A 27,182-nucleotide genomic window follows, 5' to 3' on the forward strand; every position below is an offset into this window, starting at 1 on the left:
GTGAAATTTAGTTTCTCGAACTACAGTGCCGTGAACAGCTGCCACTATTTTGTGCATTTCCTGCTAATGAGCACAGGGACATTTCTAGAAGATTAATGTTTTAACAGAGCTTGGCAAACAGTAATGTAGAATGTCAAGGGTGAAAGATGGGAACATATAAAATTAAATGTTTTTTCTGGATTCTAGAATTGCCTCTTGTCAAACACGTTCCAGTTCAGAGAAAGGATGTATTAACATGACGACCTAGCCTGACAATGTTAGTTCTGAAAAAGAGTACACTTTGTGCTCAAGTGGGATGTGCACAGAAAAAAAAACCGCCCATAAACTGTAATGTTTCCTTTAAATTAGTATCAACACCAACAGTTTTTGCTTGATTTATAGCAAACGTATTAAAATTCAAATACAGAGGGAACAGGTATAACTTTTTCAACTTCCGTGACCTCTAAGTTCAGGAACAACCTTCTTCCCAACAACCCGTCAGGTTATTGAACAATACAGACACCAAATAAACTTTGAACTACGATCTGCCCTGATTGTACTAGGGACTTTGGGCTTTTGTGCTGCACTAGTACTTTTTTTTCTTCTTTTTTTTCTTCTTTTGTATTATTAAGTTATTTTTTGAGTATTATATTTACAGACCTGTTATGCTGCTTCAAGTAAGAATTTCATTGTTCCGTTTCAGTACATATGATGATTAAACTCTCTTTTGACATCTTGACCTCCTGTCACCCTAAAGTGCCTCATCTTTACTTTTAAAACTGGTGCTTTTAAACTATTATGACCATTATGTAAACTAACTGAACTTCAGGGGGTGTACCTCTGTTTAATTGTTGGAATCAATATATTTTGACATTTTTACATTAAGGACAATGCCAAACTGCTTCAAGAACGCGCCGTGGCATATATCAATGCAGATTCAGCTATTGAAGGTAATTAACTCAAAGTGGATAATTTACTATAATCAGAGATCTTTTTGTTTCAACAAGCAAACTTGTGAGAATTCAGCAGCTAAAACATTGTCGGTGGAGGGAAAAGTTGCAAGTTGCCATTTTAGTTCAATACCTTGCATCAGGACTGAGACGGAAGAAGAAAGATTTGGGAAGGTGGTGGAAATTTAAGAACCCCAGAGCAGAAGGCCTCCTCTTGAGAACAGATGTAGCAAAGATAGAGATATGGAGAAAAATGGATGGCATCCTTTGAGACGGCAGGGTGGAGGAGGTGTAGCAGAGCTCGCTGTGACAGTTGGTGGGTTTGTAGAAGATGCCAGTGGCATCAGATTGCTGAGATAGAGAGAGAGACAGAGACACAGAAAAGAACGAGAAGTGTCAGAGATGGTCCAGCTTAATTTGAGTGCAGGGTGGAAGTGGAAGTGCCTCGATTATACCACCTCCCACCCTTAATTGCTGATTGGAACAGAAAGAAAACACGTGCAAAAGTTAGCTCAACAATGTCTTAGGATACTGTGTTGAGAAAACTTATGTGGATCATCTGCCTTTTATCCAAGTTCTACTAGCAAGTGGTCACTTGCAGCCACTTTAACGCATTTGATCTGCGCTGCACTGCACTGAAATGGCAAAGACTGTTAGCAAAGTGGAAACTGGGGAAAGATCAATTTTACACCCAACCAGAACCGAGCTCCTCGTGAGATTTTGGAGCAAAACCTTTATACTTCGAAACTGTCCAAATCCAAACAGGCAAAATGGATAAGAATGATGGTTTCATTACAACAGATACCTTCTGTATCATCACAGAGATTTAGTTTGGGTAATATAAGAAAATAACTGCAGATGCTGGTACAAATCGAAGGTATTTATTCACAAAATGCTGGAGTAACTCAGCAGGTCAGGCAGCATCTCAGGAGAGAAGGAATGGGCGACGTTTCGGGTCGAGACCCTTCTTCAGACTGATAGTTCTATGCAAGCTAAATGAAAATTATAAAATAAACAGTCTTCTGCACAAATTCAGAGCAACATTCTTCTATCTAAACAAATATCTCAGCAGAGAACAGTCTCTTGGGTTCACATACAGTACCATCACTTGGAATACTGGGTCCGTTAACAAAGATATTCAAGCACAGAGCCATTGAACAAATTTTATGGGCAATGTATTAGATTACAGAGAACATAGTGCTCCCTTTTTGTAAGCAAATCATTAAGAAGTACAAAATGCATCTTTGTTCTCAGCAACAAATTCCAATCATAATTTACTCTGTCTGAGCCTGAGACAAATAAATAAGTCAGTATTTGTTGTTAATTTTCCACGAACTGTGGCTAGGAGGTTAATTACAGAGCTAATTTCACATAGCTAATTAAAGGGGTGATAGAGGAACCCACAAAGGGCATAACATCCAGACATGTACTCACTTGACCTGATCTCCATGTCGTCACTTTGGTGGAATTCTGCACTATCTGACCCTCTCATCGGCAGCTTTAAAAAAAAAAACCAATCATAGACAGAACAATTGGACATGGGCAATTGGACATGAATTTACCATTTTATGGCTAGAAAATGTAGTGAAGTTTAGTATTGCTTTTTTACAATTCCTCTAGGACTTGCCATTGTGGTTGTTGTCCCTGAAACCATCATGGTTGCAATCTCCCCAGCAACCGAAGCTCATGACTGTGCTCCACACACATGATCACTAGCCCGACCCTTGCTTCACCGACCAAATTGCAAGCATGACTCTCGCTTTTCATACTCACCAATAATCTCTGAAACAAACGTTGCCTTGGGCAAACATTCGTGACCCTTTTCAACTGCCTCTGCCCAAGATGCCAGGAAATGCATTTTCCCCAGGCCTGACTGTTGTCTAATCTTTTCCTGTGATCACCTCATCCCCTATCCTCAGTGTTCAGACATGCGATCTATTGTTTTTTTCTTTTGCCTGAGCACACAAAGGAAATATCTTGCAATTCCCAACTTGTAACACAAAGTTTTAGTGCTTTAACTTCCAGTTAATCACAACTGTTTTCTCATTTAATATTGCAACCTACTTTAGATTTGTGCTAAAGGTTGTTGAATTGATCTGAAAAGGTAACCAGTTTTATCTAAATTATTTGTTGCTACTTGCATTGCTAATAATTTAACAATCTGTTCCCTTCATCTTCCCCTGTATCTCCACACAGGTAACTACACACTGAGAGTTGACTGTAGCCCACTGCTCAACCAGTTGGTTTATAATCTGGCCAAAAAGGTAAGGAACTAGTCACTTCAAAACATTTTCCTGTATAGTTTTATATATTAATTAAAATTAGAAGATGGATATTACAAGAATCTGTGTATGAAGGAACTGCAGATGCTGGTTATACACTGAGGATAGATGCAAAATGCTGGAGTAACTCAGTTGGACAGGCAGCATCTTTGGAGAGAAGGAATGGGTGGTGTTTTGGATCGAGACCCTTCAGTCTGAAGAAGAGTCTCAATCCAAAACATCATCCATTCCTTCCCTCCAGAGATGCTCACTATCCCACTGTTACAAGAATCTCTGTTGTTAATCTTTGTCTCTATTTGGAAGCTTCAGGTTATGGAGATATAATAAAATATTTATTAGAGTGGAAGAATGAGGTTGCAAGTTCAGATAGGATGTACCTGCATTGGACATATCAATTACAAATAGAATAACTAGTTTCCATTTTGTACCAATGAAAAGTTTCTAAGGATTATATCTTGATCATGTCAAGTTTAGCTGATTAAATATGGAACTGGATTAGAAAATATGGAGGTTAAACATCATATTGATGCTTCAACATATTCAACATATTCAACAAAATGGCGGCGCTGCCATAGCAGCTGCGGCTTACCTGCGGTCCATTTGCCTTTGTGTTTTTGTTGTTTTTTTGTCTTAATTGTAGTTGTGATGTCGTGTTTTTGTGTTTGTGTACTATGTGTGTATGTGGGGGGGAGGGGGGGAAACTGTAAAATTGTAAATATGTGCCCCTTCCGAACGGAGACCCGACCTTTGTTTTCTGGGTGTTGTCTCCGTTCCTGCTGCGGCCTACAATCGGCCCAACTCCTGGAGCTGGCGGCCTCCAGGGCTCTGGTTCGCTGAGCCCGCGGACCGGACTTACCAACAGCGGAGCCGGCCGTCTTCGGAGGCTGCGGGAGCGGCTGCGACTCGCCTTAGGCTCGGGCTGCGTGGATGCCGACATCGGGAGCTCCGGCAGCGGCAGCGTGTTCGCCCGCCCCGGATCGCGGGGCTTGGGCCGCGGACATTTCACCTTCCGGCGCGGCCTAAAATATGCCGCGGGATTTTTCTCTGCTGGGCGGGGGCTTCAATATCGGGAGCCACGACCGCCCCGACGTGCAGCAACAGCGGCAGCGTGATCACCCACCCCGGATCGGACTTATCATCGGCGGAGCCGGCCGTCTTCGGAGGCTGCGGGAGCGGCTGCGACTCGCCTTAGGCTCGGGCCGCTGCGGACCGTCCGGCGCGGCCTCCAACCACAACAACCTGGCCGCGGGAGAAGACGGCAGGAGAAGGGAAAGACATTGTGGCCTTCCATCACAGTGAGGAGAGGACTGGAGGAGACTCACTGTGATGGATGTTTCTTTGATGGATGTTTCTTTTTTTGTGTTTTGGGAGTTGTGTAATTTTAATGCCTATTTAATGCTTTTATTGTTGGACTGTGGGTGACTGAATTTCGTCCAATATTGGATGACAAATAAAGCTATCTTGAATCTTGGATAAAAGGATGAATTTTCCAGTAGATTTTTTTAAATGGGGAATTTTCAGGCATATACAATGTAAAAACATGGCGATGTGGAAAGTCAGTGGTTAGCACAGGATCAAACATAGAAAATAGATGCAGGAGTAGGCCCTTCCACCCTTCGAGCCAGCACTGCAAGTTATTCTTAAATAAGGCCATTGGTGGAATGATATCGCTCGGGTATCGTTGAATTCATGTTTATTCTTGATCCATTTATAGAAAATACAGATTTTGAAAATGGGGGTTATAGTTTTATGAGACTATGAATGAATGAGTTATCACATGCGGGAGGGAATCAAGTACTGAAAATGTGCCTGGAAGAGTAAGCACAGTGAAATATAAATATATGCTTGATTGCTTAAACAAGGACTGAAATGTTAACAGCAATTCAATTTGGACTTTCATAAATAGACAAAAAAACACAAAGTGTTGGAGTAACTCAGCCAGTCAGGAAGAACCTCTGGAGAACATAGGTGACGTATTAGGTCTAGACCCCCTTCAGACTCTTTTTGAATCAGATGAAGGGTCTCGACCTGAAACGGCACCTATCTATGTTCTCCAGAGATGCTGCCTGACCCACTGAGTTGCTTCAGCACTTTGTGCCCTTTTGTGTATTAACCACCATCTGGAGTATTTTGTTGGTACATTTTCATAAGTAGAGAGGTATATACCAGAGGATTAAAAATAGTAATACTGCATTCACCTTAATCTTGCGTCTTATAGTTGGATATTGTGTGCAGTTTTAGGCACAACATAAACTATCGGTGAGGTTCAAAATTCATGTACTCTTCAGCACTGACCTCACCTGGTCATATATCACTTTGCCACTGGGATTTCAAAGGGGATATATCTTGCTTTGCTAGTAAAGCAGCCAAGTTTAAATCTCTGCATTTTGTTTCCAATTAATGAAGTCCATGTTCTGAATTTGAAGGTACTGACACAAGTATCTATTGCTTTAATTACAGAAAAGCAATTGGATGTAACCTTTGTGGAATAGCTTATATCCCACTATGGACTATGCACCCACTGTCACTACGGATATGGCGTGGGCTTGTCTGAAGTGCTCTAGATGAGGGTTGGTTAAGGGGGCATCAGACAGGGACTGAGGGTTACAAAAATCTACCTCTCCCACTTTTGAAATAAAATCCCTGAATCTCTCGGATGAGGCAGCATTTAATTGTGACCGATCTCATCCTTTTGTTCCCCAACCACATCACACCCCTCCCCCTCCTTCCATCCCTCTTGCAGCAGCTGGGACCTTACCCTCTGTTCCTGTTCCCATTTCCATCTGGAAAATGTCTAGGGGTCTTTGTCAAACAGGAAACTAGAGCACCATCCCCTTCACCTTGTTGGTGGGCTTTGCGGGCGAGGTCACGACAAGCCAATGTATAAAAAGATGCAGGGAGCATCAGAGGCTGAATGGGACCAAAATCATCTCTTGTGCGTTGGATACTGTATGAATTATGCTAAATAAATGAAAGCAGAAAAATAAAATATCATACAGGGTCTGCCAGTGGTCCTGAAATCACACTGTTTTCCCAAAGCACTGTAATCCACACAGTATATGCTGTAATATTAAGAGTGAAATTTCAAAGGCTAGGCCTGAAACCATTTAGAACTTTTTTTAAAGACTACTTTGTTGCACAATGACAGATCTGTACTATACCCCAGTGTTGCACAGCAACATACAGTATTTACCGATCAATAATGTAGCTATGCTATACTAGCAGACCTGTGCTCACTAGCACAATATAGCTGGGTCTAAAAAGAGATGTGCACCTTCAGTTTAGTTTATTGCCACATGTACCGACGTACAGTGAAAAGCCCTCAATGTGGATGTGCCCACAAGGTTTAAATCTGTTGACATAATCTTAGGGGAGTCTCTGGTTTCCAATCCCTCTCCTGTGCCTAGTCTGACACTGGATATGTTCTTGGTCTTCTTCAAACCTTCGAGCCAGCTGAAATAAAATCTTCAAACCAGCATCGAGCAAAAAGTTAAATGTGCTAAAGATTTGATTAGTACTTCGAGTTGTCTGCAGTCCCCCCAGGCAGCTTGTCACTGCCATGAAATCGAAATGCTGTGGCCTCATTAATGTATGTCACAGCCAACTTGTTGCAATTAGTTCCTGACAATCCCCCAGGCATCTATTTCTAGTGCAGCTATCAGCTCCTCAGTTAAGATAACCTCTTGCTCTAAACAGTTTCAGCTCCAGATCCTATCTTGGAAGCTCTTTAGTGCCTGAATCAACCCTGCAAAACTTAACCAGTGCCTTTGAACCAAGAAGAGCTTCTGTTCCCAAAAATTAAGCAAAGGACCTGCGAATCAGGTTGTATGGGACAAATGTCCCCAGGGTTTGAATTTAATGAGCACCTATTCTCAGGCACTGGCTGCTGTTGCTGAAAAAGACTAATGATAGAATGTAAAAAATCTGAAATAAATGATTTACTTCTGCCTTCCTCCAGATACTGAGCCCTGACGATGGATTTGAGGGGAAAACCCTTTACCAGAGTTGGTATGAGAAAGATCCTTGGACAGGTTACAAAGAAACTCCCAGGTCAGCCACAAATAAGTGTTTTTCCTCCACCAACTTCATAATTCATTTTATAAATGATAAAAGGGAAATTTATTGTCACTGGGAATATTTAGTCCAGAATGGACACATCTCAGTTCAGATTTGGCCAACAGTGTCGGGCGTTAATTGCAGACAGAGCTGAGAAGTTAGTCCATGTGAATAATTTGTCACAGCTCTAGGTGACAATGAGTAAAAAGATAAGACGTGGGTAAACGTTAGACTGGACAAGTGGAATAAAAAATCATGCTTCATCAGCAAGACCAAGCATGCAATTCAGTGATTACTGTATGTTGAATTCCATTTCTGAATTCAGTTTCATAGAGTCATACGGATTGGAAACAGACCCGTCAGACCACCCATTCACATTAGTTCTAAGTTATCCTATTTTCTCATTCACTCCCCTACATACCAGGGGTAATTTACAGTGGCCAATTAATCTACTAACACACATGTCTTTAGGATGTGGGAGGAAACCCACGCGGTCACAGGAAGAAGGTGCTAACGCCATACAGGTAACACCAGAGGTCAGTTTTAAACCCGGGTCCTTGATGTTGATGTGGCAGCTCTTCCAGCTGCACCACTGGACTGCCCCTTAAATTTGGAGAAACCCACTTCAGTAGCCGAGTACAATGTGCAGCCATGAACACATCTTCCTGTTACCAATACTTAAGATGGATTTCTGATGCTGTGCTGAAAGAAGGATCTCAACCCGAAATGTCACCCATTCCTTCTCTCCCGAGATGCTGCCTGACCTGCTGAGTTACTCCAGCATTTTGTGAATAAAAACCATTTGATCCATTGTTCTAGTGCCTGATCAGAGTTAAAACTATCAATTTCATCCCGTTACTCCATTTTTCTCTCAATTATTGAACTAATTTACTTATTGTATTTAAGATGGACACAAAAAGCTGGAGTAACTCAGCGGGACAGGCAGCATCTCTGGAGAGAAGGAATAGGTGACGTTTCGTGTCGACCTGAAACTTCACCCATTCCTTCTCTCCAGAGATGCTGCTTGTCCCGCTAAGTTACTCCAGCTTTTTGTGTCCATCTTCGGTTTAAACCAGCATCTGCAGTTCCTTCCTACACGTACTGCTTATTGAATCTGACTGGTGAATCTTTATATTTTCAGCTAATGTGCTTTTAAATTTCATCTGCATCTTTCCTATCCTTTTAAATTTCCTATGCATCAGAGACCACATCTGGAGTATTGTGTGCAGTTTTGGTCTCCTAATTTGAGGAAGGACATCCTTGCTATTGAGGCAGTGCAGCGTATGTTTACGAGGTTAATCCCTGGGATGAAGGGACTGTCATAAGAGGAACAATTGGAAAGACTAGGCTTGTATTCACTGGAGTTTAGAAGGATGAGAGGGGATCTTATAGAGACGTATAAAATTATAAGGACTAGACAAGCTAGATGCAGGAAAAATGTTCCCAGTGTTGGGGAGTCCAGAACCAGGGGACAGAGTCTAAGAATAAAGAGGAGGCCATTTAAAACTGAGGTGAGAAGAAACATTTTCACCCAGAGAGTTGTGAATTTGTGGAATTCTCTTGCCACATAAGGCAGTGGAGGCCAATTTACTGGATGAGTTTAAAAGAGAGTTAGATAGAGCTCTAGGGGCTCGTGGAATCAAGGGATATGGGGAGAAGGCAGGCACGGGTTACTGATTGTAGATGATCAGCCATGATCACAGTGAATGGCGGTACTGGCTCGAAGGGCCAATGGCCTCCATATGGACTGAGCTGCATCCGCTGTTGCCAAACCAAGCTGCAATGCACCCCGATAAGATGCTTTCACAGTACATCTGTAGGTTAATAAGAGTTATTGGAGACATGCCAAACTACCTTTAGCTTCTGAGGAAGAAGAGGTGTTGGTGTGCTTTCTTGGCCATAGCTTGAATGTTGTTGGTCCAGTGATAAGCATAGGAACCTGAAGCTCATGACTAATCCACTTCGATACCATTGCTGCTGATTGGGGCATGTACTCCACCTCGCTTCCTGAATGGAATAACTGGCTCCTTCGTCTTGCTAACACTGAGGGAGAGCAACATATTATTAACAGAGAGAATTGGTCAGTGTCTTTACAGATGCTGAGAACTCCACGTGTCCCTGGCCTTGTACTCGTAGATTATGAAATGACTTCAAAGAAAGGAAAGTGGATAACTTCAGGCTTCACTTGCAGGCACAATGTTTATCACTTCCTCAACCTCTGGGAGCCCACAATCCGTGTGTCCATGGTACTAGCTGAGCAGAGAACATCTGCATCCAAATGGCCTGGCGTGCTTGAACAGGGGATTGTGCTGTACTTTGGTCCCTGCGCCAAGATTGGTTTTGGTTATAGGTTTAGGTTTAATGATTTAGCCTGGAAACAGGCCCACTGAGTTCATGCTGATCATTCACACTAGATCGATGTTGCTCCACTTTCTTATCCACTCTCTGCACACTAGGGGCAATTTACAGAGGCCAATTAACCTACAACCCTGCACTGCTTTCGGATATGGGAGGAAAGGCACACAGTCTCACGGAGCACACACAAACTCCACACAAACAACACCCGAGGCCAGGATCGAATCCAGTCTGTTGTTGTGAGGCAGCAGCTCTACCAGCTGCACCACTGTGCTGACTTCATCTGGAGTCTAAGGTCAGGACACCTATGTTATGACTTTCACCTTTGGAAGAAGACAGCGTGGCTGCTGTCCTTCGTGCTAAGGGTGATAGGTCTCTGCAAGCTCTGCATTAAACAGCCTCACACTCCAGTTGCATGAAATGAGATCACAGCTTCAGGAAGACGATTCTCCTTATCAATGTGCTCCTCTCTGAGAACAGTTTCATACCTGTGCCCTCCTCCTCCTGTTAGGGACAGCAGGAGAAATGACATCATTTCTTTCTTCATAGATTACCATTATCTCCCAAGCTTTGCTTTGAAGTGCTTGATGCCAATGAGCTCTGCTGCAAATGATTTCCCTGCAAATAATTGATGATCCATTTAAATACTGCAAATGCAGGTTGCTACCGCTGTTCGGGCCTGTTTTACTGTGTGTCTGACCACAGTGAGTGCTAATTGCATAAAAGTGAATTGGCTTCGCAGAGAGGCATCAATTAAACCTTGCACATAGATTGAAGTTAACCCTGGACTGTGTGCTTCATGTATGGGTGCACCATGTGCTCCCAATCTTTTGATCAAATGTCATTTTCTACATCATTGCCCTTTGCAGTGAGTAATCAATTTTTAAACTGCAGTTTAGCTTTAAAAAAAAAATGTTATTCAATTGAATAGTTGTCTCACACATGTAAAGCAAATTAAAATATGCCAAAGTTACAGCTTGTTGCTACCTCACAAAATCATCTTGTAATGTTACCTTGCTTTTTTTTTCCAAAAATAGGTCAATCGGGAAAAGTGGTTGGGATTTACATTTATTTGGAGAGTTTTATCACTCTGCTTAATTTACCTCTAAATGTTCTCAGTTAATTCAGCACATTAAAAAGACTGAAGCACAGATGGTCCATTGGCAGAAATTAATTATAATAATGAAGTGGCAGTTAACTGTTACCTGCCAAACCAAACATTAGAACGAAGCAACAAAAGAGGTCAACTGTATTCATTAATTTTCTTTTACTGTGCAGCAAAGATAAATACACTCCTGAATTAGTGTGTAAACCTCCCACATTCAATTTCACAATTGAGTTCAGAATTACAGCCTAAGTTGTGAATATTATCTTAAGAAAAAACTGCAAGGGGATAAATTGGTAAGTGTGTAATGATATGCGATACCCAATTAACCTGCACCCAACCAGGAAGGTAAAGACCATAAACAAAATGTGCGCTGCCAATTTACCCTGATTTCAGCAAAAGCTCAATGCTAATGAAGTTGCCTGTTGCCATGAGAACCAAGAGTGTGAATTGCTAACAAGTGTGTTCAACTGACTAAAGCTAGACTGAACCTATTGAACTGGGGGTGCTTTGTGGCAGCATAGGTCAATTGGCTGAGCATCACAGGAAGAGTTGGACTTAACGACATCAAGCAATCACCCACATTGTTTGAACACCTAGGGGAAACAAGTGAAGCGAGGTGCCATCTACCTGCAGGAGTCTGGAAATCCACCAGCCATACATCAGTCAGGAGCACACTGAAGGGCCAATATTGCCCCTCTGTTAAAGGAGTTCAATAAAGCTTACAACAGTGGCAGGGAAACCACTGGACAAGATTGTAAGGGATAGGAATTACACACATCTGGAAAAGCCTGGACCTATTAACTATTGGAGGTGAAAGCTGTCTTACAAATATGATTAATTTTTTGAGGAGGTGTTGAAGATGATTGATGGTAAGACAGTGGATGTGATCTACATGGACTTTAATAAAGCATTTTAGTTTAGTTTATTGTCATGTGCAATGAAAAACCTTTTTGTTGTATGCTATCCAGATGGTGCGGAAAGTATAAACATGATTATAATCAAGCCGTCCACAATGTACAGAATCGGGATAAAGGGAATAGCATTTAGTGCAAGATAAAGTCCAATTAAAGATAGTATGGGGATCTCCAATGAGATAGATAGTAACTCGGGACCATTCTCTAGTTGGTGATAGGTTGGTTCAGTTGTCTGATAACAATTGGGGAAAACCTGTCCCTGAATCTGGATGTATGTGTTTTCGCACTTCTGTACCACTTGCCTGATGGGAGAGGGAGAAGTGAGAATAATGTGGGTCCCCTGAAGGCAGAAACGGGTGAAATTATTAGGGGTAACAAGGAAGAGTTGAACAGGTACTTGGATCTGTCTTCACTAAGGAAGACGCAAACAATCTCCCAGATGTACTAGTGGACAGAGGATCAAGGGAGACAGAGGAACTGAAAGAAATTTGCATTAGGCGAGAAATAGTATTGGGTAGACTGATGGGACTGAAGGCTGATAAATCTCCAGGGCCTGATGGTCTGCATCCCAGGGTACTCAAGGAGGTGGCTCAAGAAATCGTGGACACATTGGTGATCATTTTCCAATGTTCAATAGATTCAGGATCAGTTCCTGTGGATTGGAGGGTAGCTAATGTTATCCCACTTTTCAAGAAAGGAGCGAGAGAGAAAACGGGGAATTATAGACCAGTTAGCCTGACATTGGTGGTGGGGAAGATGCTGGAGTCAATTATTAAAGAGGTAATAACGGCGCATTTGGATAGCAGTAAAAGGATTGGTCCAAGTCAGCATGGATTTATGATGGGGAAATCCTGCTTGACTAATTTTCTGGAATTTTTTGAGGATGTGACAAGTAAAATGGATGAAGGAGAGCCAGTGGATGTAGTGCATCTCGACTTTCAGACAGCCTTTGATAAGGTACGACACGGGAGATTGATGAGCAAAATTAGAACTCATGGTAATGGGGGTAGGGTATTGACATGGATAGAGAATTGGTTGGCAGACAGGAAGCAAAGAGTGGGAATAAACGGGTCCTTTTCAGAATGGCAGGCCGTGGAGAGTGGAGTGCCGCAAGGCTCGGTGCTGGGGCCACAACTATTAAAAATAGATGTTAATGATTTGGATGATGGAATTAGAAGTAACACTAGCAAGTTTGTGGATGACACAAAGCTGCGTGGCAGTGTGAACTGCGAAGAGGTTGTTAGGAGGTTGCAGAGTAACTTGGGCAGGTTGAGTGAGTGGACGGATGCATGGCAGATGCAATATAATGTAGATAGAAGCAAGGTCATCCACTTTGGTGGCAAAAATAAGGAGGCAGATTATTATCTCCATGGTGTCAGATTAGGTAAAGGGGAAGTCCAACGAGACCTTGGTGTCCTTGTACACCAGTCACTGAAAGTAAGCGTGCAGGCACAGCAGGCAGTGAAGAAAGCAAATGGCATGTTGGCCTCAGGAGAGGATTTGAGTACAGGATCAAAGAAGTCCTTCTGCAGTTGTATAGGGCTCTGTTGAGACCACATCTGGAGTATTGTGTACAGTTTTGGTCTCCTAATTTGAGGAAGGATGTCCTAGCTATTGATGCAGTGCAGAGTAGTTTCATGACGTTAATCCCTGGGATGGAGGGACTGTCATATGAGGAAAGATTGGAAAGACTGGGCTTGTATTCACTGGAGTTTAGAAGGATGAGAGGGGATCTTATAGAGACGTATAAAATTATAAAAGGACTGGACAAACTAGATGCAGGCACCTGACCTTGCACATCCTCTCTCATTTTGGTCGAGGGACCTCAGCAGGCCTTCCAGGTGAGACAGAAGTCCACTTTCATCTCTTCTAAACTCGTCTTGTGCATTTGGTGCACCCAATGTGGCCTCCTCGACATCAGCAAGATCAAGCATAGATAAGGCGACACTTTTGCAGAACTCTGGTGTTTTGTCTGCCTAGGCCTGCTGGTGTTCACAGTTGCTAACCATTTACCTCTCCTTCTCATTCCCATACTGACCTTTCTGAAAGAATAACATCTCATTTTATGGTAGCCCACAGCATGGATGGAAAATCATCCTAAACCACCAATGGATTTGACAGGGTCTCTCATGGTAGGCTGTTTAGCTTAACACTTTGTGGATCAATATGTATCGTACCCAATTACATAATTGCCATTATATTTCACATTGGAACCAATCATATTAAGATCATTATAAGCCACTGTAAGCCTGTTATCATTTGACCCTGTTTCATGCTCATTACTAATTCTTATATGGTGACATGAGAGTGCAGATGCTGGAATCTGAGGCAAAAAAATTAACTGCTGGAAGAATTCAGCAGGTCAAGCAGCATCTGTGGTGGCAAGGAAAAGGTCAATGTTTTGGGTCAAGTGTCGAGGGAAGAGAGCTGTGGAATAGAAGTTCAAGGGAGGGGTGAGCCAGAGGCTGGTAGGTGATGGGTGAAACCAGATGAGGGGGAGATGAGGGCCAGATGGGGCAAGAGGAAGCGCTGAGTCAGAGGTGAGTAGATGATAGCTGGTGATAGATATAAGAAAAAAATAAAATTGGCAGATTGAACTAGGTGCAGGGAAGGGTAGTCAACAATATCAGGTGTGCATCTTGTACAAACAAGTTCTGGGGGAACGTTTTGTTTCTGTATCCCATGTGTGGAACGGTTAGTAACACCCCAACTCCTGGCCAGAATGGAATTGGTTGGGTAACTCTCCCACCAATCGAGCTTGGGTTCACACTGGTAAAAAAAATAACTAGAATTGATTTAACACAGGCATTTTGGCTGATTGTTTTGGTTTAAAAAGGAAGATGCAGAAATTGGTTAGCTTCCCTTTACCATAACACCTTATCACTTTGTCAGTTGTTAATAAAGCCTCTTAGTCCAAAGCTGACAAAACCCTTGTAATCGATAAAATGATCAATGGGACTTGGTATTTTTACATTGTGTCATAATTGCCTTAAAGTTTCCTCTTTGAAATATCTTGCTGGCTAGTTTGACACAGCAAGGGAGGGAAAACATCACACTCTGAAGTGAAATTGATCCTATATTTGATTCACAAGGGATTTCCCTACTAGGGACTTGTGGCCATGAGTACATAGAAACATAGAAAATAGGTGCAGGAGTAGGCCATTCGGCCCTTCGAACCTGCACCGCCATTCAATATGATCATGGCTGATCATCCAGCTCAGTAACCTGTACCTGCCTTCTCTCCATACCCCCTGATCCCTTTAGCCACAAGGGCTACATCTAACTCCCTCTTAAATATAGCCAATGAACTGGCCTCAACTACCTTCTGTGGCAGAGAATTCCACAGACTCACCACTCTCTGTGTGAAGAAATGTTTTCTCATCTCGGTCCTAAAAGACTTCCCCCTTATCCTTAAGCTGTGACCCCTGGTTCTGGACTTCCCCAACATCGGGAACAATCTTCATGGATGCTACACTGGATACGTTACAAATCTGGGCAGTGTCTGAAGAGGGAGTTCTTGCAAAATGTGTTTGTTTGTGTAGCAATTATTCTGGTTTGTTAATGTACACAGGATACGAAAACTAGGATCCGGCAGCGACTTTGAAGCTTTCTTTCACCGAATTGGCATTACCTCCGGCCGTGTGCGATACACAAAAAACCGAGTGAGTACGTCAACTACCTCAAGTACCTAACACAGACTGTGTGAGACTTGTTCCATTTTTACTGGTCTGTTTAATCTCTATGGTCCACGGTAGAGATCTGCTTGTTATAAAACTGAAACCCGATCAACGGCAATCCTGACCACAACTAATCTGCAGCTTACTAGTTAGTACCTGGCTGGAATCTGACACGCGCTTGCTTTTAAGTTGCGGAGATGGTGGTGGGGGGGGGAGGATGTATATGATAGGGTAGATCGGTGATGGGGTATAGGCCAGTGATACCATCATTTGTTGGCTGTTGATGGAATCTCTGTTTAATGAGGATGGCTAGAGAGATAAAAGACAAACAAAAATTCAGAGCCACAGGAAATATTCAGCAGGTCAGGCAGAAAGATTGATGGATGGCCAGCAGGAGAACTGACTAATAATACAGAGAGAGCAAGTTATCTGAAGTAAAACACACAGTGCTGCAGGAGCTCAGCAGGTCAGGCAGCATGAGTGGAAGAAATGGACAGACAATGCTTAAGGTTGGGACACCCCATCAGACTCCAAGTTATCTGAAGTTGTTGAATTCAGTGCTGAGTCTGAAAGGCTGAAAAGTCCTGTAATGGAACATCAGTCTGAAGAAGGGTCTCGACCCGAAACGTCACCCATTCCTTCTCTCCTGAGATGCTGCCTGACCTGCTGAGTTACTCCAGCATTTTGTGAATAAATACCTTCGATTTGTACCAGCATCTGCAGTTATTTTCTTATGCTATTCCTCAAGCTTGTGTTGGGCCTCATTGTAAAAATGCATTACGAAGAGCTTATCACAATAGAGTCATACAATGCAGACACAGTCTCTTGGCCCCATCAAGTCCATGCTTGCAATCAAGTGCCTAACTAAACCCATTTATTAGCACTTGATCTATAGTTTTCCGAGTCAAGTGCTCACCTAGTTACTTAAATGTTCTTAAATACCTGTTGACCGCGGGGCGAACATCGAAAATGTGCCTAGATTTTAACTTTCGTGACCCATCTCTCGTATCAACTTGAAATTTTGCACCTTTAGATTAAAAGTAATTGAGAAGGAATTAATAACACGTCAGTGCCAAAAGTTGCACACTAAATAATTAAGCTAATTAGAAAAAGTAACAGCGCCCTCTTGTGCTCAATAATAGGTTGCCGTATATTACTCTATGGGAAGCTGGATTCCTATAGTATAGATACATGACGAGATTTAGATGAGGGAAATGAAATGTAGTGTATGTTAACTAGTGTTAGTGCATGGTGAGAGTTTCCATACTCCCGGAACGTTCTCCCCCCCCCCCCCCACCCCCCAAAAGGAAGTCCTCAAATGTTCTTTTACTTTTCTTGATGAGTTCTTGAAGGTAGTAGCCCTCATTTGCAAATCCTCCCAATGTCCATAACATTTAATCTGTAGATGAGATTTGGCAGCAATATAGTATTTGTGACATTTTAGATCACACCACCTCTAAGTTTGGAAATGATATCTGAATACACTCAAATTTTATTTTATTTTATTTTAACTCTTAACGCATCTTTCAGTTGCCTTAAGAGGTAAACCGTTTATTTTTAATGTAGATGTCACATTATGGCCATGAATTGAATGTCGTGATACGTCTACATGATGAGTTGTCATTTTAATTTGAATGAACCTACTTCTGTCCAAGACCCCCACGATGCTTTGCAAATGAGGGCTACTTGTAAGGCATCTTCCAGTTGCTTTAAGAGGAAAATGTCTTATTTCTGATATAAATGTCACATTATGACCGAGAATCGAATGCTTTCATGTTTACTCGATGAGTAGTCATTTTAAGTTACAATGAGCCTATATTTCTCTTCGAGACCCCCCCCCCCCCCCCCCATGGTGCCTTGCAAATGAGGGCAAATAAGGCCTTTACCACCTTAGCGCCTTTACCACCTTAGACAACTGAGGAAATTCAGAGTGTCTCGGAGGATCCTTCATTGCTTCTACTCTGGGGCTGTAGAGAGCATCCTGTCCGGCAACATTACAGTCTGGTTTGGGAACAGCTCTGCCCAGGACAGGATGGCCCTGCAGAGAGTAGTGCGTTCGGCAGAACGCACCATGGGAACTACACTCGTCCCCCTGCAGGACCTATACATCAGGAGGTGCAGATCCAGAGCAAGCAAGATCATGAGGGACCCCTGCCACCCCAGTAACGGACTGTTCCAGATGCCACGATCAGGCAAACGCCTCCGCTGTCACGCTGTGAAAACGGAGAGGATGAGACGGAGTTTCTTCCCACAGGCCATCAGGACTGTCAACTTTTATAACTCCAGAGACTACATTTTTGTCTACACTATAGTAACTTATTAACTTTATTTATATGCTGTAACTGTAATTCTTTTTTGTGCACAATCCGCAGGCATTGCCACTTTCATTTCACTGCACATCGTGTATGTGTATGTGTATGTGACAAATAAATTCGACTTGAATTGACTTGGCTTCAACCTAAAATGCCCCAAAAAGTGTTGCAGTGTTTGTGTATGTGTAGTATGTGTGTGTGTCAGTGTGTACCTGCCGAACATGTATATTATCATGTCTTGTTGATACTGCACCAACCGTCGCTGTTGGGCTATAAACGTGCAGTCCCTCATGCATGCAGTTGCAGATTTAAAATTTAGTGTTTGCAAGCAACAGTTTAAAAGATTTACTATCCACAGCAGATTTTATATGGCGTGGCAAAGGATTCCAAACAGGGATGGTTCTGGGGTACAGAGAGTAGCAGAAACAGTCTTTGTGGGTCTGGATGGTTATATAATTCAAGGATTGGTTTAGTCGAGTTCCTGGTCTGTTGTTCCGACTGTATGAAAGATGGGCAATGTTGGATGGAGCTAATAAGTGGGTTTCTTGGTAGACTGCAGTAGGCCTGGTTATTATACAGCGTCTTTGGAGGGTGTCCCATTTGAGTTCATGAAGCATTTCTGTGACACTACTGGTCTTTCTATAGTCACCGGTTACAAACCTGGCAGCTCTTCTCTGGACCTTCTCAAGGTTGTTAATGTGTGTCGCTTGGTAGGGATTCCAAATGGCACTACAGTATTCCAGTCTTGGACGCACTAGCATTTTGTAAGCAATGTCCTTTGTGGATTTTGTGCAGTTCCAGAAATTTTGTTGCAGGAGACCAAGGATTTTGTTTGAGCTTGAGATAGTTTGGTTAATATGTTTTACCCAGCTGAGGTTGTCTGACAGTTCGATATCCAAATAGGGGTGATGTTTTACCTCCTGGAGTGCAGAGCTTCCCATGAAGTACTGATAATGATGACAATTCTTCTTGTGAGTCATTCTCATGACATAGCACTTGGATTTGTTGAATTTCATCTGCCAAGAAGATTCCCACTTGCAGAGTGAATTGATGTCTTGTTGAAGGGTATCGCAGTCATTCAGAGAGTGTATGGGTCTGTAGAGAATCGGGTTATCTGTGAATAATCTGACCTCGGATGTTACACAAGTTGAAAGGTCATTTAAGTAGGTTAGAAAGAGCAGAGGCCCCAGGACAGTTCCCTGGGGTACCCCTAAAGACACTGGGCAGCTGGATGAAGATTGACTAATCTTCATTGATTAATACCTTCTGGTGTCATTTGGTTAAAAGGTTTTCGATCCATTTCTTGAAAGGACCTCGGATGCCAAGATGGTCAAGTTTTGCTAATCAAGCACACTTGTGTATGCATGCGTGTGTAGATGTGTGCATAATGATAACAATATGGTTCCAAAATGTCCCCTGCCCCTTATTACCCACCCCCCCCTTACAGTCATGGCTACACCAGTAATCTCACACATACACACACATACACGCACGCACGCACGCACGCGCACAAAAGCAGCACACCATGTTATTCACCAGTACACCATAATCATAAGCCATTCACTCATTGATTAATTCATTTGACACACTGAACAGCAAAATCTGACTGTATTTAATTATGTTTTTTTCCAAAGCTTTCTGATTAGATTTCATAGGTGGGTATGTAATGAATGGCTAGTTTACAAACAGAAACATTGAATTTTTATTTGTTCACCCTGAGGACATATTACATGAACACTGATGAGTGATGATCAAGGTTCTCGCTCATTATTGTTGATAAGTTTGCAACAATCTTCACAACACGTCATGATTTCTGGTCATCAAAATAAATTAGATTTGGACCTTTTATACTTTTACTTTTACAAAATATGGAACCATGTTATCCATATGCTTTGGGAATGACAATCTGCAATTCCCCATATGACTGTAACATGTTTTAATGCTCCTGTACATCACATAAGGCGCATGTTAGCTACTGACATTAACTAACATGAGCTCTTTCACTTTAATTTTTCTATCTATACTGATGCAAAAGCTCAGTGGTATCAAAGAAAAAAATATTCATGACAAAGTTAAAATGTCAAGGAACCATCAACTCTTCATCTGAATCTTCTTCATCTGAATCTTCTTCATCAGATTCCAACTCTTTTGTAGTAAGGGAGTTTCTGGAGTCAACACACTGACACACCATGCTGTACATCAGTACATGGCACACCATGCTGTTGACATGAGCATCTTAGCTCGATTTATTGTTGTGATGTTACAGAAGTGACGATCTCGTTGTACCCCTGTACAATGACAATAAAGATATATTGTATTGTATAGCACTCGGCATGATAACCCGGGATACACTGCTGCCTCCTAATAATAGAAGATAAAATGTGTAAGAGAGTATTTACCTCTTTTCATCTTTGATATTATGTAAGACATTAACTACCTTCCAGTTCAAGTTGCTTCACAATGTCCATGAGAATGGCCATCATCATCATCGCTTGCAGTTGCAAGTTTCAATGGTCCCACGCTGTCCTGTTTGTGTTGCAGCACTTAGCACAGACTTTGCTTTCCAGACTTCCTTCCACTTCAATCCACTTAGCTGCACATTCTTGAGACCTCTTAAAGCTTTTCTCACTGTGCAATTACCTTGCTCTGGGTTTCGACGACGTGTATTGCACAACCTTCCTCGGATTCTTCAAAAGAAATACTCTGCCATAATCCCAGTCGGCTCCCTGCCTAACTGGCCTGAAACAAACCGCGCGATTGGTCAATTGGCATCCGACTCAATGACAAACGTGTCATATATTTCTTATTCTCTATTCCATTTACACCTCCCTTAATTCTCTATACCTTTCACACTTTTCAGCAGTAAGTTGCTTCAGTTATTCCTTTCTGCATTTCAAAAAAGTGATCAAAATCAATCTGTAACTTGTAACTTTCTTTCTCGTTATCAATAAAACTTTCAAGGCATCTGCAAATATACTAATCATTCTTTCAACATTTGAATTCAGATTGTTAATGTAAATAACAAAGAGCTCCAGCACTGTTCAGCGATCATTGATCCAGCAACCAGCTCCTTGATCCAACTACCTTCTGAGTGAAATGAGTTCAATGTGTTCACAGAATCTTTTTTATAAATGTTTGTTTAAGTGTATTTCTCACCTTTGGCTTGCACCATTTATTTTCTAACTATCTAATCACCTCTTCTCGTCCAACAAATTACAGGGGTAGACAAAAATAAATTAAGCCTCTTTTTCTACTCAAAAGCTACCCCTGCATCTGTAGCAGTTCTTTGGTGATCCTGAAACGAGAATCTGATTAACCTGATCCTCCCAAAGATCTGCTGCATAATTCCAGCATTTTTCATATTCGTCACAAAAATTTGCAGGTATGAATTGATAAAGAATTCCTGGGCAATGCCTTGCTTTCATAATGTAACTGTCTCCCATTGCAGCATAACTTTATACCTTGGGTATGCAAGCAAAGAATTTCACTGTGACTTGTCAGGAGACAATAAAGTATTCAATTCAATGAAAACATTACTTAACGACCCTGGATTTTCCTGTCTGTTTCAGAAAACCGACAAGTACAGCAATTACCCAATGTATCATACTGTATATGAAACATTTGAGTTGGTGGAATGGTTCTATGACCCTTCGTTTAAGAAGCTACTTACAGTGGCCCAGATACGAGGAGGATTAGTTCATGAGCTGGCGGATTCTACCATCATATCTTTTGACTGCAGGGATTATGCTGATGCTTTGATTGAATATGCAAACATCATTTATGAGCAGGCCGTGCAACATCAATTGCAGCTTAAACAATACCAAGTCGTCTTTGGTAAGTATACTGCATTTGAGGAGGGGGGGGGGGGGGAGGGGATGCGTTCTTAGAAAACTCTACGTATTGCGATTCAAAATAATTTTGTAGGAGCAAATTTTTATTTGCTCTCCCAGTTTTTCTGCCATCTATGAATTTAGTATAGGCAAATTTCCGTTATCCAATACATGGGTGTTACTGTGTGTAATTCTATCATGATTAATTAGTTAATTACTTCATTTCAGTTAATGAATTTTGTGCATTTTCTATCCCAAATGTGTTCATTTGTCTGTATTTAACACTATGTCTAAGATATTTTCAGTATTGTATGTTGTATACATTGGATATTATACATTGGATACTATACATTGGCATTTAGGTATCATCAGATCTAAGTATACTTTTCCTCGGTAGTTCCAAAGGTGACAGCAAGAAGGAAACTTTAATTTCTTCTCTGTTGGAAGGAGTACAAACAAATGGTGAAACCTGGTTAGGAAAGGAACTGCAGATGCTGGTTTACAAAAAAAGACACAAAGTGCTGGAGAACTCAGCATGTCCGGAAAACATGGATAGGTGACGTTTCGGGTCCTTATCCAAAATGTTGCCTATCCATGTTCTACGAGTGACAAATTTGAATTTGAGCATAAGGATAAATGCATGTGTTGTACTCACCTTTCACATTGCTCTTCCTGTGTCACCAGTGGAGATGAATGTCCATCTGTGGTCTGGAGGGACAGAGATTAAGAGTGCCCCAATCCCCAAAGGAATAACATAGGTCAGTTTTACTTAACACTTTGAAAGCTAAACTGAGTTATTTTAATTTAGTTTAGAGATACAGCGTGGAAACAGGGCCTTCAGCCCACCGAGTCCGCACCGACCTGCGATCCCTGCACATTAACACTACACTACTAGGGACAATTTACACTTATACCAAGTAGTAGTAGTAGTTGTTAGTTTATTGTCATTACACTCCTTACGGATCATGTAATGAATGGGACGAAACAGAGTGCCTCCGGGGGCCATAGTGCAATACAAATGTAAAACATATAGACAGGGGCTGACAGTGCAGTACAATACAATACAGTACTATACAATTAGACAGTGCAATGCAATACAATACATATAGACAGGGGATTAAAGCATGTAAACGGTAAAAGGTAAAGCATTTAACCTAGAGTTTAAAGCATGTAAATGGTGAATTAAAAACCATCATTGAGAGCAGGTAAATTATTGATTGCACATTAAATGAGATTATAAAGTGCAGAGTTGTAGGTGAGGTGCTAACCCCCCCACCCCGAATTGTAGCACTCTGAGTCATTGGAAGCCCACAGTCACTCTGGATCATGAACAGTGATCATCTTGATACATAATAGAATATTATTCAATTGCAGGTTATTGCCACTACTGTTAATAGTTCATGTCAATCTTGTTGCCAAACCACCAGTGCATGAATTTTAACCAGCATCTGCAAAAAAAATCTTTTTTTTAATCGATTTTAACCAGCAACTGCAGTTTTTTTCCTACACATGAATTTTGACTGTTGCGTTCACAGGTAACATTCTGTTGCTGTGTTGAGAATCATGAACAAAATACCCCAACAGCTCTGGAGAAATTTGCATTTGGCTGCCAGCGCTAAACCATATACATGTATCATCACTGGTTACACTCTCTCCTGCACATTCATCTCTGTTGGTGTTACAATGTGTAAAGGTGAATACAGCACATGTATTTATCCTTATGCCCAAATCCAAATTTCTCCCTCATAGAACATGGATTGGTGACATTTCGGATCAGGACCCGAAACGTCACCCATCCATGTTCTCCAGACCTGCCTGAGTTCACCAGCACTTTGTGTCTGCAGCATATGCATTTATTCTTGTGCCCAAATCCAAATTTCTCCTTCATTCTGATCCAAAAGTAAACTGCAGAGCTTTGCACAATCACAATCAATCACAATAATACTTTATTAGCCAAGTATGTTTTGCAACATACGAGGAACTTCATTTGCCATGCAGTCATCATAACAATAAAAAGCAACAGGACACACAAAATACATTTTAACATGAACATCCACCATATAACCAAGGCATAACCATTGTGTGATAATTTATGGTGTTTAAATTAGTTATTACAATGTCCTGAATAATTAAAGATTGCACCAGCTTGAATGAGAAGATGCTTTTGTCCCAAAGATGTGGATTAGGTTTAAGTTTAGGAGGTGAAAGATCAGTGTAACAAAGTTCTAATCCGAGGTCATAGCTTGGAAGGGAACCATATGGCCCATTGAATCTCCATTTTATTTCAAACCAATTAAGATCTGGTCAGTTAACTACTCTGCAGTCAAGCAAATGGATTTTAAACATAGAAAATGTTGGAAATACTCAACATGTTGGGTCGTATCGACGGAGAAAGAAAACCAAGGGTTGACGTTTCAGATCATGAAAGGTTATTGACTCAGGTTTAGCATTAAAATGTAATGGCCCTCACCATTGTTCAAGTGTATATTGATTTGCCATTAATTGTGCACGCATTGTTAAAACATGAAAAAAAAAGAACATAGTGAAACATTTGGATATGTGTAAAGATGCTGAAATGAGGTAATAAATGACACAAGAACACATTATAGTCAAAAAGCAAATTCTCACCGACTTGGTATTTTAGTTATTGTCAGCATCCTCTGAAAATTGAGATTTGTTTTACGCATGCAGAGTTTTATAACTGCAAAGTTTTCTACTGGGGATATGAAATTAACAAACTATTTTGCTTTGTTGTTTTTCTTTTATCTCTTAATCTCACCTTTTGTGGTTTTGAATGTATGTTAAAGTAAATTAAGTTTTCTACATAGCAAAAAGGACACAAAGTGCTGGACAAACTCAGCAGGTCAGGCAACATCTCTGGAGAACATGGATACATGATGTTTCAGGTCGAGACCCATCTTCAGACTGACTGTGGGGGGGGGGAGAAAAGCTGGAAATGGGAGAGACAGGACACGAAGTGTGGCAAGTAATACGTCGACACAGGCAAGGGAGGTTTTTGACAGACTGATGGTTGGGACAAAAGTCAGAGATAAGAACCGTGGGTGTGAGAGAGGTTTGAAGGGTTGCTGATTGTGAAGCCAGTGAAAGGAGAGTAGCAGAGAGGGGTGGGGGAGTGGCGGTTGGAGGGGAGAAATAGGTGTGAGTCCAGGTGGGGCACAGGGCAGGGAGTGAGAGGGCATGGCGTGGGTAGAATGGTCGTGGGGGAAGTAATTACTCCGGCAATGGAGGAGGTCCAGAACGGAGAGGTTACTGTGAAAATGGGAAGGAGAGTTACAGTGGTTAGCAACTAGGAGATTCATTAGGACTTGGCGGGCCGAGCGCAAATGTTCGGCGAAATGGTTGCCGAGTTTACGCTTACTTTCACCGATGTACAGGAGGCCACATTGGGCACACTGGATGCAGTAGATGAGGTGAGCACAGGTTATGGGGCAGCATGGTGGCACAGCAGTAGAGTTGCTGACTTACAGCACCAGAGACCCTGGTTCGATCCTGACTACAGGTGCTGTCTGTACGCAGATTGTACATTTTTAATCCTGTGACTGCATGAGTTTTCTTCAGGTTCTCCGGTTTCCTCTCACACTCCAAAGATGTGCAGGTTTGTGGGTTAATTGGCTTTGATAAGATTGAAAATTGTGCCGAGTGTGCGGGATAGTGCTAGTGTAGGGGGTGATCACAGACTCGGGCCGAAGGGGCTGTTTCTGTGCTGTATCTCAAGGAGGTGAACGTGAACCTCTGTCTCTGGTTTGGCAGATCTTATGCACTAGAACCAACAGCAGACATGATTTTCAGACAATGATTAGTAGGCAAAATTTAAAAACAATGAGGTTGAATTAAATTAATAATCTGCAATTATATTTCAGACTCTCTGTTCTCTGCTGCACATAACTTTTCAATTGTTGCTACAGAGTTTCATGAACGATTAAAAACGATCGACACCAACGAGTGAGTATTAATACCTAATGAATAATACTTCAAAGGCATTTGTTATTCCTTTTCTCTGTTATTGTCCCATCTCTTCCCACAATTTCTTTATGCTCTTATTCTCCAATGAGGCAGACAATGGATTCCTCTCTGTTCTACATTGGAAATCACCCAGTGTGATTTATCGGGTGTATGATTTAGTTTATTATTGTCATGTGTATGGAGGTACAGTGAAAGTTTTTTTTTGTTGCGTGCAATCCAATCAGTAAAAAGACTAAACATGATTACAATCAAGCCATCCGCAGTGTTTAGATACAGAATAAGGCGTATAAGGCGTTTAGTGCAAGATAAAGTCTAGTTAGTCTACTAGTTGGTCTGCGCAATTCCTAAGGATGCATCCGGACCAGTTGCTTTCCGTTGGTTCACCCTCAGGAAGGCCGATCTAACTTCTGTTTCAGTGACATTGGGTGAGATCATAAGAGATAGGAGTGGAATTAGGCCATTCATCCCACCAAGTCTACTCCACCATTCAATTGTGGCCGATCTATCTCTCCCTCCTAACCCCATTCTCCTGCCTTCTCCCCATAACCTCTGAATGGGTAAAGGCCTATTCGAGTCTGATGGGACAGATGTCATCGCCCCATTGGCCTTCTGCTCAAAGCGAGCATGGAATGCATCTCTACTACAAACCCACTGACTCCCATGGCTATCTTGACCACACTTCTTCCCACCCTTTTCCTGTAAAAAAACTATCCTCTACTCCCAATTCCTCCGTCTATGCCGCATCTGCGCCCAGGATGAGATGTTCCATACCAGGGCATTGGAGATGTCCTTATTCTTTAGAAATCCATTATAGATGAGGCACTCACCAGGGTCTCCTCTATATCCTGCAGCACTGCTCTTGCTCCCCCTCCCCCCACTCGTAACAACGATAGAGTCCCCTTGTCCTAACCATCCACCCCATCAGCCATCGCATACAACAAATTATCCTCCAACATTTCCGCCACCTCCAACGGGATCCCACTACTGGCCACATCTTCCCATCTCCACCCCTATCTGCTTTCCGCAGAGACTGTTCCCTCCCTAACTCCCTGTTCCACTCGTCCCTTCCCACCCAAACCACCCCCTCCCCAGATACTTTTCCCTGCAACCGCAGGAGATGCAACACCTGTCCCTTTACCTCCCCCCTCAACTCCATTCAAGGATCCAAACAGTCTTTCCAGGTGAGGCAGAGGTTCACCTGCAACTCATCTATTGTATCCGCTGTTCCAGATATCAACTTCTCTACATCGGCGAGACCAAGCGCAGGCTTGGCGATCGTTTTGCTGAACACCTCCGCAGTCCAACTCAACCAACCTGATCTCCCGGTGGCACAGCACTTCAACTCCCCCTCCCATTCCCAATCTGACCTTTCTGTCCTGGGCCTCCTCCATTGTCAGAGTGAGGCCCAGTGCAAATTAGAGGAACAGCACCTCGTATTTCGCTTGGGCAGTTTACACCCCAGCGGTTTGAACGTTGACTTCTCCCGCTTCAGGTAGTTACTGCTTCCCCTCTCTATCCCCTCCCCTTCCCCTTCCCAGTTCTCCCACCATTCTTCCTGTCTCTTATCTTTGTCCCGCCCTCTCCCTTGACATCAGTCTGAAGAAGGGTCTCGACCTGAAACATTACCCATTCCTTCTCTCACTCTCGAGATGCTGCCTGACCCGCTGAGTTACTCCAGCATTTTGTGTCTACATTCGATTTAAACCAGCATCTGCAGGGTTTGTTTTCCTATGGA

General features: G+C 42.2%; 1 protein-coding gene across 1 annotated transcript in view; it reads left to right on the forward strand.

The window, feature by feature from the left end:
- Nucleotides 1-27,182, forward strand: part of naalad2 (N-acetylated alpha-linked acidic dipeptidase 2) — a 60,189-nt gene that overhangs the window by 28,846 nt on the left and 4,161 nt on the right. The window contains exons 12-17 of the mRNA XM_078403135.1: nucleotides 866-929; nucleotides 3,126-3,193; nucleotides 7,170-7,261; nucleotides 15,216-15,306; nucleotides 21,203-21,467; nucleotides 25,345-25,426. Coding sequence (XP_078259261.1) covers nucleotides 866-929; nucleotides 3,126-3,193; nucleotides 7,170-7,261; nucleotides 15,216-15,306; nucleotides 21,203-21,467; nucleotides 25,345-25,426 — 662 coding nt within the window. The remainder of the gene's footprint in view (nucleotides 1-865; nucleotides 930-3,125; nucleotides 3,194-7,169; nucleotides 7,262-15,215; nucleotides 15,307-21,202; nucleotides 21,468-25,344; nucleotides 25,427-27,182) is intronic.

The sequence above is a fragment of the Rhinoraja longicauda genome, chromosome 7 (assembly GCF_053455715.1).
Source record: "Rhinoraja longicauda isolate Sanriku21f chromosome 7, sRhiLon1.1, whole genome shotgun sequence".
Lineage (NCBI taxonomy): Eukaryota > Metazoa > Chordata > Chondrichthyes > Rajiformes > Arhynchobatidae > Rhinoraja > Rhinoraja longicauda.